Genomic DNA, 16,112 nt, shown 5'->3' on the forward strand with positions numbered 1-16,112 from the left:
AATTTATACCGTTGTAAAAGCTAGGGCTTAGTTGGCAAGTGAGCAAATGGAGAATCATTTTAGCTTGGACTTTTATTTGATTTCTTGCAGGTTTTTAGGAACCGTTAGAGACAGCTTTATTCATAGGAGGATATAGTGGTGTTAATTCACGAGTCTCACCCATTTCCTTGGTCTGTATGGGCTTGGGTTTGGGGCCCATGTGCCTTTGTGACTGCACTACTGGCCCACCCATTGAAAAAGGTTCATCATCATGTATCCTTTTCTCATGACACCTACCTTCTTTGCTACTACTGTCTGGCGACTGCCAATTCAGAATGAGAAAAAAGGAAAGAAAAAATAGACCCACCAAGTACCTTGTATAGTTGTATTGTATTTAAAGATTTCATATATATATATATATATATATATATATACAGGAGTCGATGGGATTTTTATAAGATAACTATTTTGGACTGACTCGTGACATTAGTTGGCCAAGTAGTCCAAATGAGGCCCATTATGTGAAAAGAGTACTGTATGAGTCATTGGCTAGTACAGCTGTTGTTCATTATGGTACGGACGTGCCCATAATAATACTTGTGAATAAATGAGGTTACCTGTTACCACTCTGTTCGGCTTTCCAATTGGGTGTATTAAGCCCATCCAATGTTGGCATCCGACATTGAAATTTCATTTGGGCAAGAGATCTGGAGTCTGGAGTGCAAAATGTTCCACCATGTTTGAGGGGCTACATTCTTGGATTGGGCCTAGATTTATAAATTCGGCCCATATTTTTGAATTGCACAATATTTTGGCATTTTAAAAAGAAAGATACTCAGTGGTCATGAACAGAAAAAGAAAGTGAGATAATCCCTTAAAGTCTGCCAAACCAGAGATTTATCTCAATCATTAGGTAACAATATCTCAAAACCCTACTCTCACAATGTAACTGTAGTATCACCAGTTCACCACATAAGAACCCCTCCAAAGTGTATATAAGAGTTTCCAAAGTATAATAAGGACATGAGATTATGAGAATCGTAAAAGCATCGGAGAGTCCCATATGGAAAAATGATGAAAATTACATGTAATTCGCGGCATCCAGAAGGCAAGTAGATGATGATTTCAGGTCGGGAATATCCAGAGAATTGTAACAGCACTACTTATTGTTTGACCATCTTTCAGTCTGCTTACAGAGAGACCTGCATCAAAGGAGCATTTGCTGAGCGGTAAGGCGAAAGCATATCTCAAGACCCTACTCTCACAATTCCTACATATATGAAGCTGTTTAGCATATTAGTAATGTAACAGCCCGACCCACTAAAGCCCAATCTCCCCACCAACCACTGAACTTGGCCCATACCAAGCCCAGCCTGGCAGTTCCCAACCCTCCTGGCCCATACCAGAAAAGATTGGACAATAGTTTAAGGTCTACAGCATGTTATATTCTGCACCCAAGACCCATCCCTGACCGATGTGGTATTTCATCCAGAATAGTAACCCCCACACCTCGCCTCATATGACGCAGAGCAACACTGTAATCACCACATCAATCTCCAACAATCCATCACACCCCTGGACCCACCCTAATCCCCGTAGGGTGTCTCCCAATCCAGGTCCACACCGAAACTGGAAGAGGATCGGGTATCCCGATAGCATAGCCTACACCAGAGGGCGTCCCTTGTGATGCACCCCATCTCAGACGGTCCACCGGTATATATCCGGTCTGTATATGTATATAAATCATCCATCAGAAATCCATATCTGATCATTTGGGCGCCTATATGGGCCCACAATCCACATCCACATCCACATCCACACCCACATCCACATCCACATCCAACACCTCCAATCACCTCACTCTCAGAAAACATATCAACAGTTATATATATATAACAGGGAATATAAATCAACATGCAAACAGGTCGTATTTCCACCCCCGGAAACCGACAAAACCATAATATCACCAGAGTCTGTAAATCGGAACTCTAAAGTCACATGCAAGAGTAAGGAAACCCCTACCTGGAAATCAGAGTGCTAAAACCAAGTACGCGTCCCAGACAACCCCTAACTCTAAAAGTTAACCCGCTCCGAATCTCAACCGTGACCACCGTCTACACCGAAAAACACGATATATGTAAATACTGTAAAAATACGATCGGTCAACTATGGTCAACGGCCAAATAGTACTGGTCAAAGTCAACGTATCAATAGTAACCGAGTCAAAGTCAAAAGTCAAATAGTACCGAACCGGGTCAAATAGTACCCAGCCGAGTCAACTCGACGGTCAACCGAGTCAACTCGCCGGTCAACTGAGTCAACTCGGTCTGACTCGGTCAACTCGCCGGAAACCCATTTAACCCCATCGCCGGTGATCCGACCACCCAAACCTGCCAAATCTTATATCAAATTAAAGAACTCGATGATATGAACTCATAGGTACCTGAAACAAACCAAACCGTCGCCGGAATCGGCCGGATCGACCAAAAGAAATCCGAGTAAATCGGAACTTCAAACTCTGATATCTCCCAAACGACAACTCTGATCAGCGTGATTCTAGTTGGGTTAGACTCGTCTCGTCAATACGCTTCTTTTGACACCGGTGGTGTCGCTCACCGTCGTCGGACTCAGAAAATGAATAGTAAAAAATAGATATACGGGAGAGAAAAGGAAAAAGAGAAAAAAAAACTGCGTAAGGTTTTTTCATTTTAAGTTTTCTTTTATAGTTGATTCACCACTAGGACCAGGTACCGTGATTAGTGGTGTCTGTAGGGACTGTGTATTTAGTTTCTCAGACCATGAGTTTAGAGCAGATCTGTTTGTGATGCCATTTACTGATTTTGATGTTATTCTTGGATTGGATTGGTTGACTGAGTATGAGGCGGTTATAGAGTGTGCTGAGAGGAGGATATTTCAAAGACAGCATTTCGCACAAGGTTTGGCCATTATGAGTACTTGGTTATGCCATTTGGGTTAACCAATGCACCTGCAGCGTTTATGGATTTGATGCACAGGGTGTTTAGACCGTATCTGGATCAGTTTGTGATTGTGTTCATTGATGATATATTGGTTTATTCAGCCACTGAGGAGGATCACATTAGACACTTGGAGATTGTGTTGCGGACGCTCAGAGAGCATAGATTGTATGCCAAGCTGAGTAAATGTGAATTTTGGGTGACTCAGGTGAGATTTTTAGGGCATGTGATTTCTCAGGAGGGTATAGCGGTGGATCCAGCGAAAGTAGAGGCAGTGGTGGCATGGAGAAGACCGAAAAATGTAGGAGAGATTCGCAGTTTCCTGGGATTAGCAGGTTACTATCGACGTTTTATTGAGGGATTCTCGCGGATTGCAGCACCGATGACACAGTTGACTCTGAAGGATACTCCATTTGTGTGGACAGATGTGTGTGAGCAGGCATTCCAGGAGTTGAAGACTCGACTCACTTCACCTGCAGTGTTGGTGATACCCGACAGGGGTATTGGTTATCAAGTATATTGTGATGCCTCAGGAGTTGGTTTGGGTTGTGTGTTGATACAGCAGGAGAGAGTGGTTGAGTATGCTTCACGTTTGTTGAAGCCGCACGAGAGGAATTATCTCGTGCATGATTTGGAGTTAGCTGCGGTAGTGTTCGCACTTAAGCAGTGGAGATATTATCTTTATGGAGAGAGGTTTGAGGTATTTTCGGATCATAGGAGTCTCCGGTACTTGTTTACACAGAGAGATTTAAACCAAAGATAGCGTAGATGGATGGAGTATCTTGAGGACTTTGATTTTACTTTACAGTATCATCCGGGCAAGGCCAATGTGGTGGCTGACGCCTTGAGTAGGAGATTGATTGCAGCTCGATTGGCTATTCAGGAGTTTGGGTTAGTGGATACACTTAGTCAGTATCGACTAGATGTGGAGGAGCGTAGAGATGTACTGAGTTTACAGACTTTGATTGCTCGTCCAACCCTGGTACAGAGGGTGTTGGATGCACAGTTGGGGGATGCATTATTTGATGACATTGAGGATATGGAGGGATGGGTTAGAGGCACTGATGGTGGAGTCAGATTCAGAGGCAGATTAGTGGTTCCAGAGGACACTGAGTTACGCGAGGAGATACTTCAGGAGGCACATTACTCCTTATTTGCGATGCATCCTGGTGCTACTAAGATGTATCGAGAGTTACGGAGGCAGTATTTGTGGAGTGGCATGAAGAGAGATGTGGCACAGACTGTGACTCGATGTCTTACCTGTCAGCAGGTAAAGGCAGAGCATCGACGACCTGCTGGATTATTGCAACCGCTTCCATTACCTGAATGGAAGTGGGAGCATATCACTATGGATTTTGTGATGGGTTTACCTAAGACTCCGCGGATACATGATGCGGTTTGGGTTGTTCTGGATCGGTTGACAAAGACAGCTCATTTTATGCCTATTTGTCAGACAGATTCGATTGAGTCGTTGACGAGATTATATGTACGAGAGATAGTCCGATTGCATGGGGTACCGTTGAGTATTGTATCTGATCGGGATCCCAGATTTACTTCACGGTTTTGGGGCAGTTTTCAGGATACTCTGGGGACGAAACTGAACTTCGGTACAGCTTTTCATCCGCAGACTGATGGACAGAGTGAGCGGACTATTCAGATTCTAGAGGATATGCTTCGGGCTTGTGCGATAGACTTTCGAGGAGATTGGGAGACTCATATTCCTTTAGTGGAGTTTGTGTACAACAATAGCTATCAGAGTAGTATTCAGATGGCACCGTTTGAGGCATTATATGGGAGACCTTGTAGATCACCGTTGTGTTGGTCAGAGGTTGGAGATAGACCATTATTGGGTCCAGAGATGGTGCAGTAGACTACTGAGGTAGTGACAGTGATTCGACAGCGGCTTCTGACAGCTCAGTCACGTCAGAAGAGTTACGCGGATAGGAGACGTAGACCTCTAGAGTTTCAGGTGGGGGATCATGTTTTCCTGAGGGTTAGTCCTCGTAGAGGAGTACAGCGGTTTGGGAGAGCGGGGAAGTTAGCTCCTAGATTTATAGGGCCATTTGAGATTTTGGAAAGAGTGGGGACGGTAGCTTATCGATTAGCATTACCCCCATAATTATCAGGAGTACATGGGGTATTTCATGTGTCTATGTTACGGAGGTACCATAGGGACCCTTCTCATATATTAGATTGGTCTACCTTGGAGATTGGTGAGGACGCTACTTTCGAGACACGTCCTATTAGGATTACGGATAGACAGGAGAGGCGACTACGGTCGAAGACCATACCTTTGGTTAAGGTGATATGGCAACATTATGGAGTGGAGGAGACGACTTGGGAGTTGGAGTCGGATATGCAAAAGAGATTTCCGGATTTATTTACTACCTACGTATGATTTAATTTCGGGGACGAAATTTTCTTAAGGAGGGAAGGATGTCATATCCTGGTCTAATTTTACACTATTCATAGTATCTTATCGTGGTGGTTGAGGTGGAGTGAACCTCTGTGTTGGTGAATCGGTATTTGAAGAAAATAAAATTAAAGTGTGAATAAATATTTTAATAAATGGGGAATTTTAAAAGAAAATTTTTGGAGTAAAAATTACTTAAATCAGATTTAAATTTGATTTGTTATGAATTTTGAAGTAAATTGTAACAATTTAGTTGAGGGTGTTTTTGACAGGTGGGTGTTTTTGGTAAGTCAAAGTTATTATAAAAGAAAACTTAAAATGAAAAAACCTTACGCAGTTTTTTTTTCTCTTTTTCCTTTTCTCTCCCGTATATCTATTTTTTTACTATTCATTTTCTGAGTCCGACGACGGTTAGCGACACCACCGGTGTCAAAAGAAGCGTATTGACGAGACGAGTTTAACCCAACTAGAATCACACTGATCGGAGTTGTCGTTTGGGAGATATCGGAGTTTGAAGTTCCGATTTACTCGGATTTCTTTTGGTCGATCCGGCCGATTCCGACGACGGTTTGGTTTGTTTCAGGTACCTATGAGTTCATCTCATCGAGTTCTTTAATCTGATATAAGATTTGACAGGTTTGGGTGGTCGGATCGCCGACGATGGGGTTAAATGGGTTTCCGGCGAGTTGACCGAGTCAGGCCGAGTCAGGCCGAGTTGACTCTGTTGACCGGCGAGTTGACTCGGTTGACCGTCGAGTTGACTCGGCTGGGTACTATTTGACCCGATTTGACCCGGTCGAGTACTATTTGACCCGGTTCGGTACTATTTGACCCGGTTACTATTTGATTGTTGACTTTGACTCGGTTACATATATCGTGTTTTTCGGTGTAGACGGTAGTCACGGTTGAGATTCGGAGCAGGTTAACTTTTAGAGTTAGGGGTTGTCTGGGACGCGTACTTGGTTTTAGCACTCTGATTTCCAGGTAGGGGTTTCCTTACTCTTGCATGTGACTTTAGAGTTCCGGTTTACGGACTCTGGTGATATTATGGTTTTGTCGGTTTCCGGGGGTGGAAATACGACCTGTTTGCATGTTGATTTATATTCCCTGTTATATATATATAACTGTTGATATGTTTTCTGAGAGTGAGGTGATTGGAGGTGTTGGATGTGGATGTGGATGTGGATGTGGATGTGGATTGTGGGCCCATATAGGCGCCCAAATGATCAGATATGGATTTCTGATGGATGATTTATATACATATACAGACCGGATATATACCGGTGGACCGTCTGAGATGGGGTGCATCACAGGGGACGCCCTCTGGTGTAGGCTATGCTATCGGGATACCCGATCCTCATCCAGTTTCGGTGTGGACCTGGATTGGGAGACACCCTACGGGGATTAGGGTGGGTCCAAGGGTGTGATGGATTGTTGGAGATTGATGTGGTGATTACAGTGTTGGATAGCCTTATCGGCTATCATTTCACTTGATTGGATTGGTGTATGGATTTCTGGAGACCAGTGTTGGTGGTTCCAGTGTTGCTTAGCCTTATCGGCTATTGTGCTATTTGGTTGACTTACTGATGGATGTATATTTCCTGTATTGCATACTATGCATTTCATTTCTGGATTTATCATTATTATTTATGGATATTGGCGTTTCCTCTCTATGCCCTACTGAGCTTTGTGGCTCACCCCTCTTCTTTATCCCCTTTCAGGTGAGTTGGATGTAAGTGATGGCGGTCAGCAGTGGGATGCGTGAGCTGGTGTGTAGCCTCGGGCTGACTCTTAGTGGGTGTGGGAACTTTTTTTGTATTATATTTGTATATACTATACGGTTTGGTATCGGGTAGATATGTTTTATTATTTCGCTGTTGTATATGTATAGGTGGATGTACTTTGTGGATAGTATGGTAGTTCTTATTATTATTATTATTATTATTATTATTATTATTATTATTATTATGTCTGTTGGGTTTAGCAGAGATTTGGGATCTGGTTCAGGGGATGGGGTGTCCCCTGCCGGTCACGTCCCTGTGATTTAGATACACCTCGGTGTATCTTAGGAGAGAGGGGCGTGACAGTTTGGTATCGGAGCTGTAGGTTTATAAACTGACAGTGGTTAGGTTACCTAGGTTATTTTGTTGGCTACACATCATGCGTTTCCCGACTGACCTGGTGAGTTTTTATTTTTGGTGTTTCATGCTTTAGATTTATGTATACATGTGTTATATTTTCCAGATATGGTTGACACACGTAGTACTCGGGTGCGAGGATATGGACGGGGTAGAGGAGAACATGAGGCGGATGAGCCTCAGGAGGTAGATGAGGTGGGTATGCCTGAGGTGGCTCCATTAGAGCGGGGGAGAGGACGGAGAGGTAGGGGTGCGAGACGTGGTAGGGGTGGAAGACGTGGGAGAGGTGGTGGCAGGCGGCAAGTGTATATAGACCCAGTAGATGATATTAGGGAGGATCAAGAGGGATATTTAGCACCACAGGGGGTAGAGGCTGTCGTTACTACTTTACGACAGGAGGTTCGAGATGTTACTGAGTTGGTACGAGCTCTTGGGCATACTGTTACAGGACTTGTGACACAGATGACTGCTCCAGTCCCAGTTGCATTACAGGTTCCTGTTGAGGTTCCAGCACGGGTTCTGGCTTTGGGTGAGTTACAGGAGGGTGTAGGACAGATTGTGGAGGCACAGGTAGCTCCTTTGGCAATTGATACGTCGATCAAAGAGCTAGCCGAGTTACGAAAGACAAATCCTCCGGTATATAGGGGAGTGATAGATCCAGTGGCAGCAGAGGAGTGGGTTCGCCAGTTGTGTAGGAAGATGACTTCCTTACGGATTCCTGAGGAGAGGAGGGCTTTATTAGCTGCTGAGTTTCTGGAGGGGGAGGCTTTTACATGGTGGGAGGTGATGACAGTTAGTCGGGGCAGAGAGGGCATGCCCTGGGCAGAGTTTGAGACTGCTTTTCTGGCACAGTATGTACCACAGACAGTGCGTGTTGCTAAAGCTAAAGAGTTTCTTGAGTTGATTCAGTCTCCGGACATGACAGTGACACAGTATCAGGCTCGTTTTGAGGAGTTAGGGCGATATGGGGAGGAGTATATTTGTACAGAGGAAAAGAAGATATTGAGATTTAGGAGAGGGTTGTCACCAAAGATTTCACCTCATTTGGCGGCTCAGACTATCACCACCTATCGTGAGTGTATTGATAAGGCACTTGGAGTGGAGAGGACTTTAGTGGAGATTAAGGATTACTGGGAGATTCATAAAAGGAAGCTTGAGAGTTCTACATCTGCTACTGGCGAGAGTAGTCAGCACAGACAGAGGACTGATACTCGGGGGCAGCAGCAGAGTCAGGGACAGGGTTCTCAGAGTTGGAGGCAGGGTTACCGAGGACCCAGGCAGGAACAGCAGGGTTCTAGACAGGTTCAGCAGGGGCAGAGACAGGGTCAGCAGAGGCGGAGATTGGATCAGCATGGTCAGGCTCCGAGACGGGATCAGCAGCTCCAGCATTGTTATGCTTGTGGTAAGGTGGGCCATATGATTCGGGATTGTCCTAATCTGTTATGTTTCCAGTGTGGATTGCCAGGACATATGAGGAGAGATTGTCCACAGGGTAGAGGATTTGCACCGCCAGTACCTGGAGGTCAGAGAGTTCCAGCTCCAGCACCAGCTCCGATACCAACTGTAACAGCCCGACCCACTAAAGCCCAATCTCCCCACCAACCACTGAACTTGGCCCATACCAAGCCCAGCCTGGCAGTTCCCAACCCTCCTGACCCATACCAGAAAAGATTGGACAATAGTTTAAGGTCTACAGCATGTTATATTCTGCACCCAAGACCCATCCCTGACCGATGTGGTATTTCATCCAGAATAGTAACCCCCACACCTCGCCTCAGAGCAGGGCATTACAAGTAAGCAAAGAAATTTACTAAAAGTTTCTGAAACTCCTTTTCCATCTTGAAACAATCCCTGTTTCGTATCAAGAATAAAGCACTTCCAATGGAAAAGGACTTTTATAGACCACGTCCACATTAATTTTACAATCTCCTAAATACATCAACACGTAGCTGAAGAAGGGAGGTAGCAAGATTTGCAAATTACCTAAACAAAATGAAAACGTATTTCAAATACTTTTCCAAACACTATATGCCCACCGAATGGGCGATACTAGGATAAGTTGCTAGCTCCATTGGCCAAGGGGTATTTAAGGACTTAGGCAAGCACAACGGATTTTAAGGCGCTGGGTCTGGGTCTACAGCGGCTTTGCTTGCTGAGGATCCTCACACTGGCAACCTTTTCAGTATAATCCCTAAAGACATCATCCTTAAGGTTCGAATCTACCCTCAACTTCCTAACTTCCTCACATGAACCCTAAACATGTTCAAGTGCCACCTTCATTTGATGCACATTATCCTTACTATTACTTCTATCCCACATTGTAGTCAAGAATATCCTATCAACAATCATGCTATAAAAAAAGAAGAGAGAAATAATAAAGATATTAAGCAACCACCAATCCAAAGACAAAAAGGCGCATAACGAAAGATGTCAATATAATGGCCATTCAACTGGACAAATAAGGTGCAAAGTGCAAGATTCGATTGCCCCCTCCCTCAAAAGAGATGAGGAATCAGAAATAAAATGGACAAATAAGAACACATTTATTGGTGGACTTCCCCTTTTCCAGTAAGTTTATATATTTTTTCATTTGAAAAATAAAGCATACATGCCAATATTCATATATAATAATTGTAAAACTAGTTTTTACTATTGTTATTATTTAATGCCCTTAGGAAGGGTGGTGAGGAACCTGACCATTGGAGCTAATTGTGCTCCTCCAAGTGTAAAACTAGTTGTTACAAAATAAGGGGGGAAAAGAGTCTTTTGAGCTCTAAAAAAATAATCATGATTGTTCAGGGTTTGACTTGAAATTTTTTTGATACTATAGTCACATTTCAATACAAAACACCCCAGTCCTAAAACTGCTGCTACAAGGTTTGTAATAGAAGCAATCAAAAACACATGAAATTTTCAAACAAAGGAAATCATGTTGCAGAAGATCAAAACCTGTGTCCGACGAAGTTATAGACAATAGTGATACTAATCCAAGCAAAAATTACGAAAAAAGCTCAAAAGGCATGTGTTGTAGCTAAAGTGAACTTACAGGGCATGTGCTATGGCCTCTTACGCATGACAAGGATCTTGTCACATTATATGGCAGATGAAGACAGGGAGGCAACCAGTCTTGGTAGTAAATCTTTGAAGTATGCCTGGTAACCTCCCTCTGCCTGAGATAGGGCACCAAGAGGAGTAACGGTAATCTGGGACAAAAACCGGAAAAGAAAAAGAAAACCAATGAATCACAATAAATAATGGAATGCACTATTGAGGTAAGTTTGACCAAGTTAGCGAAGTTACTCACATATCCTTCACGAAGTGAACGGTGATCTGTATCATCATTGTCACCTCGGGCTTCCCTTACCTGGAAAATTTAACGACATTTCATTTGGTAAAAGGTAAATAACACCTATACACAAGGCTCCCACAGTGAGTAGGTTCGGAAATATGCAAGATGTGCGTAGACATTATCCCACATAATATGTAGGGAGACTATTTCAGGAATTGAACTTATGACTTCTAGGTTGCACCCCTACAACTCTACCATTAGGCCACATGTTCGCTTGTGAAATATATGTGAACAACTCTCGTGCATAAGACTCCCGCAATGAGCGGGGTCGGGTACACCTAAAAGTTTTAGATCTAAGATTCAAAATGTTTCAGTTTTTTACAAGAGACAGATTAGTTTGTTTTCAAGTTTTTAGTAATAACTTTTTGCTTTAGAATTTTTTACAACTGTACAGAGACTCATATTGTTTATATATCAGGTAATACAAATCGCATGTTGGTTAAGAAAAGCCATAATGGTGCAAAACTTTTTCATGGTATCCAAGCCTGCCAATTGATCTCCGTTAAGTTGAATGGACCAAACTTATCTCAAGAGGTTGAGCATTAGATGATCTGAAGGGTAAGGCCTCAGGTTCCAAATTTCCAATCCACTAAGAATATACTTCATTCTTCCCCTCTACAAACCCACCTCACCCCGGTGCCAAAAAAAAGACTTGAAGCAAAAAGTTCACCGAACAACAAAATATTAACAATCAACTGGCAGGAAGACAAATAAAAGATTTTTCTATGAACATGCATCTGATAAGAAAGTTAGTGGCTTACTTCTCTCTTGAACAGCAGATGTCCCTGTGATATAGATCTTAAATCAGAATTTGCAGCTGATGCTGAATCTGTTTCCATAGTCATCGTTGATAACATTTTCCCTCCTTGTGTATCAGCCGTAACTTGCCTCCAGCCCATTTTAAAAATACTTTTACCCTGCTTAGTCAGCTTATACCCCTTTTTGAGGCACAAGAATCAACACAAAACAGCATCAAAACCACATCCAAATAACATCTGACAGAGATTTATGCACTTCTTTCATTGGTAAGTATACTCTTGAATTTACTTGGCTAGCCTTTGTTGAGGACCTAGATCAAGATCCAACCAGTCTTACCGCCACTCCATACGCTAAGAAATAAATAAACGATAGTTTTGATTGTATTAAGATGCACAGAATGAATCCTAATACAATCTCTAGAATAGAATCACAGAATGTTCTACGCGTAGCCCAAGTGAATCAATATTCTCCACTCTTTGATACACATCCAAACTCTAGAAAGGACCATCTATATTTTCCCTGAAAGTAGAGAAAAAAAGAAAACAAAATATAGATAAATATGGAATTAATTCACATCTGCTGCACACCAGCCCCTCTCTTGTAGTCTTCGCATCCTATTACTTCTCCTTGGGTTCGCATCAGCCTTCCATTAAGCATTTCATATTGAGGAAAATAGTACCAACTAAAAAAGCAAATGTATTTATAAGAAAGAAAGGAACCTTTAGAGTAGAAGGTTTCTTAACAACACACTCCCATCCTCACTTTCAACCTCCTCAAAATCTCTATCTTAATTTTAAAATTTCTACTCATACTGAACCATTATCAAAGTTCATTACATTTATATGCAAGGGAAACCGACATCACCATGCAGACTCAGAGTCACCATAGTTGTCCAGAGTTCCCCATGGACAACTTCAGTAAACCAAATAAGCAAAAGGCAGAGCAAAAAACACAGAAAGAAAAGCCAAAATCAGATCAAAGCTTACGAACAAAACTTCGTAAGCACATATCAGAGGAAGCCTAAGTGACTTCTCACCAATATACCACTTACTAATTCCTGGAAAGCAGTGCCTCCTTTTCTACCAAAACCTCGCTTTTAAGGAAGGCCTATATGAGAAACAAGAAAAAAAATACATCCCATAGAGAAGGCTACCTCAAGCATACTCTCAAATGGATGTAATAGCAACATATTGATGAGCTATTCCAGAATTTACCTTATGATTTGCAATATCAGTTGGAAAATCCATATTCAAAAAGCACCCTAGAGGATAATTCTGATTCTTAATCTCTGTCAGAACTGCACTTATGATCGGTAAGCAAGCTTCAGCAGCAATACTATAGTCCTGCACATTGCTCTTGCCTCCAACCCTACATCCATATCAAAAATAGTCAAACCTTTTACGACCAAACTAGTCATAAGAAACCAAAAGCCTCTATTACCATCATGACTTAAGAGAGAAGTGCAAGATGAAAATAGGAAAATTCCATAAAGCTTGGCCATAACAGAGCATGGGCCTCAGCCCCATATAAAATCTAGCGCCCAAGTAAATCTGTCACCAACTTTTTAACTTTCAACAAACTTTTCCTATTAATCAAGTAATTAGCCATCAGACACATCTACTCACCAATCATATGACATAGAGATAGCAGGTATGCCATTAAAAAAAGCCTCTCGAGCACCAGCAACCGTGCCAGAGTAAATGCTGCAATTTCAGTAAGGGACCCCATCAGAAAAGTTGAGCAAAAATTCACCTAACAACCCAAACAAGTTTTAAACGCTAGTTATAAAGTGGTTGTGTCTATGAGAATTAATTGAGCAAATTTAACAATTCTTTTGCTCATATGGTGCTTTGAAGTTATGGCAATGGAAACACATTACTTTATGCCTAATCTTTTGAAAGAAAATGTATCTTGATGACTGTTTGAATTTGGAACCATTAACATGACCATAGAACAAACCTGATTCTCTTTTTCTTCCACATTATCCTTAACTGTGTCATGATTCTTCTTTTCTTTAAACCGTAAACATACAATGCAAATGAACTTAGGTGCTACAAAACATACATAGGTATGAATATCCATGTTTTGTTTGATTAATGATTATAGTTAGGAAGAACTCTCATTGTATGAGTTGAGAACATAAGGATGATCACAAAATAAATCAGAGGAAATCCAGGGCAAAGAAATTATTACTCAGTACTCACATGTGATAACCACAGTTGCTCCCCATGTTTATGCCACTGATTACCTGTTCACAAAAAATGGAGATCAATTAACAGAAAGCAATGTAGAACAACTCTAAGCTTAACTCTTCACAGTGTGCAGATAAACTGCCAAAACCAAGCAAAAGGATACAGGCAGTGGGTTTATTCACCATGAAGAGACTACTTGACACCAACAATGCCTCAATTATAAGTACCACGAAACAAAGAATTTCAAAATAAACAGTCAATGTCAAGATGTTTTACTAGATATATGTATCCAATTTAAATTACATAAGAGCTTTCATAAAGTCATCAGCGTGAAAGTAATGCAGAAACAAATAGGAAAACTGATTGAAATCTTATACTATTGCTTCTCCAAAATAATGATGGCATTGAAAGCCCCATAAATACTCATCAAAGACAGGAGAGCCACCAGGTCAGGGATCATGGGGAAGATAGCATTGGAGATCCCTAAAGAAGTACAATCTGCCGGAGTGCCTGAAAAAGACAAAAAAAAAAAAAGAGTTGAAATTCATCAGAAATTACTAGACCAACTTAATGGATCAAGCAATGCATAAGCATGAAAGTGATAATGCACATTAAAATATTCAACAGTGATAAATGAGGGAAAATTTCCTGTCCACTTTTTTCGTTTAGGTTTAAATATGTCACGCAACAGCCAAAAGCCGTGGGCCAATATCATCTGTTTTGTATTCCATATTCTGCAACTGCAGGAGGAAAAGCAGTACCAACATTTGTTTTGAAATTCAGTTTTCTGGAAGGGGCTTGACAAGCCTGATATTATGGCATCAGCATACAAGTTTTCACATTTCTGATACTTTTTATCTTGTGGTCACAGCAATTTTATATCTCCATCAACTGAAAATCACATACATATATCTTAATGCTAGTAGTCCAAGGGACTTTTAAATTGAATTATGAATAATATGAACGTCATCCAAAATATAAAGGAAAAAAAAATGAAAAATGATATGACAGAATGGAGACATACCAGAAACTGCAAAAGCTGTTGCTCCATCAATATCTACTCGCTGAGCAGAAATAGGATTACGCCAAGTAATACAATGACTCACTGCCGACTTTTCCCTGGAAATCGAGCAGTTTGGGAATAAGCTATTGCATAATAGAATTTTTGGAAGGCGTTATATTTAATTTTGAATCAGTTGCGATAACGCATTTTCTTCCTAGCATCCACAAACATTCACGATGGCTCATCATAAGTATCTAATGTTGAACCAAGAACTAAATAATCATAAACTATTCAAGCCCGCAAACCACAGAAATTGATGCTAACCGACATATGGAAATCATGCGACAGTTCTGCGAGCAAGCATGAAGCATTATCCAACTAGAACTCACGATCATCAGAACTAATTCTCGACATAATCAATCAGAGCTCAGAATCTAAAAGGAACGAGAGAAACGTACGAGTCAGGGGCGCAAACAAGAACTTGGTAGCGATTCGTTGAGACGAGAACGCGGACGAGAGCGCGGAGTCCTGGCGCATCGATACCGTCGTCGTTGGTGACCATGATCGTCGGCCGCTGATCGTTGTTAACAACGGTACTATTCTCCATTTTTGAGAGTGGAAAGTCGGCCGAGAGAGTGAGCTCGCGCTTCGCAAAGCACAAGAAAACCGTGCGCGGATGGAAATATCCGTAGTGGCACAAATCACAATATCTGTAATGACTATTTATAAGGGGTGGCTACCACGGTAATTTTCTGTCCATTTTTTACATAAATTTAATTTTCCATTGTTTATGGTTTGGTCAATTTTTTTAATTTTCCGTGCATTTGACAATAACTAATCAAATGATCAGTTTTAAAATTCGATTCAATCTGACACAATTTTGTTCACCAATCCTACTACTTATTTGCTTCGGACTTCGAAATGGGTGGACGATAGAATGAAAAAGTGCGCAATATAATTAACCTGTTTTTTTGGGTGTTAGATGACATCTAATTGTAGTTAGAATTAATATTAAGGGATTTCAGAACAAATGGTCCAAATGTCCTGCGTCATTGCTTAAGGAATTATGTGTGCCACGTATATTAATCAATTTTTAACAAAAAATAATTATTATACACCATTTTAGCAAAATATTTAAATGCTTAATTTGCACTAGCTAACAAAAGAATCAGTAAAATTATATTTTTTGTGGTGTAGTATTCGATATTCCCTTCTTCTTTTTTGTAAATGGATTTATGCTTGACTGCTTGTATCTAATAATTGGGGCATATGTTTTGTTCCAATTGGCAATTTAACTAGTGGGG

The 16,112-nt window shown here is 41.4% G+C and overlaps 1 protein-coding gene across 1 annotated transcript; it reads right to left on the reverse strand.

The window, feature by feature from the left end:
- Positions 1-846: 846 nt before the first annotated feature.
- On the reverse strand, positions 847-15,497 carry LOC120014603 (5'-nucleotidase SurE-like). Its single transcript, XM_038866598.1, has 10 exons — positions 15,267-15,497; positions 14,830-14,924; positions 14,251-14,315; positions 13,818-13,861; positions 13,239-13,316; positions 12,828-12,981; positions 11,616-11,792; positions 10,810-10,869; positions 10,552-10,708; positions 847-1,181 (listed from the first exon to the last, which is right to left on the reverse strand). Exons 1-9 carry the CDS (start codon positions 15,413-15,415, stop codon positions 10,598-10,600), a joined length of 933 nt encoding a protein of 310 aa, XP_038722526.1. The 5' UTR covers positions 15,416-15,497; the 3' UTR covers positions 847-1,181; positions 10,552-10,597.
- Between the last annotated feature and the right edge of the window lie 615 nt (positions 15,498-16,112).

This window comes from Tripterygium wilfordii, chromosome 14 (assembly GCF_013401445.1).
Source record: "Tripterygium wilfordii isolate XIE 37 chromosome 14, ASM1340144v1, whole genome shotgun sequence".
In the NCBI taxonomy this organism is placed as follows: Eukaryota; Viridiplantae; Streptophyta; class Magnoliopsida; order Celastrales; family Celastraceae; genus Tripterygium; species Tripterygium wilfordii.

What these genes read in the sequence shown, in the direction of transcription:
- LOC120014603 (XM_038866598.1), bottom strand. Translation starts at nt 15,415, where the DNA reads ATGGAGAATAGTACCGTTGTTAACAACGATCAGCGGCCGACGATCATG. An exon ending in AACAGCTTTTGCAGTTTCTG is followed by an intron (nt 14,316 to 14,829) that starts GTATGTCTCCAT and finishes TGTCTTTTTCAG; the next exon opens with GCACTCCGGCAGATTGTACT. An exon ending in AGCAACTGTGGTTATCACAT is followed by an intron (nt 13,317 to 13,817) that starts GTGAGTACTGAG and finishes CTGAAATTGCAG; the next exon opens with CATTTACTCTGGCACGGTTG.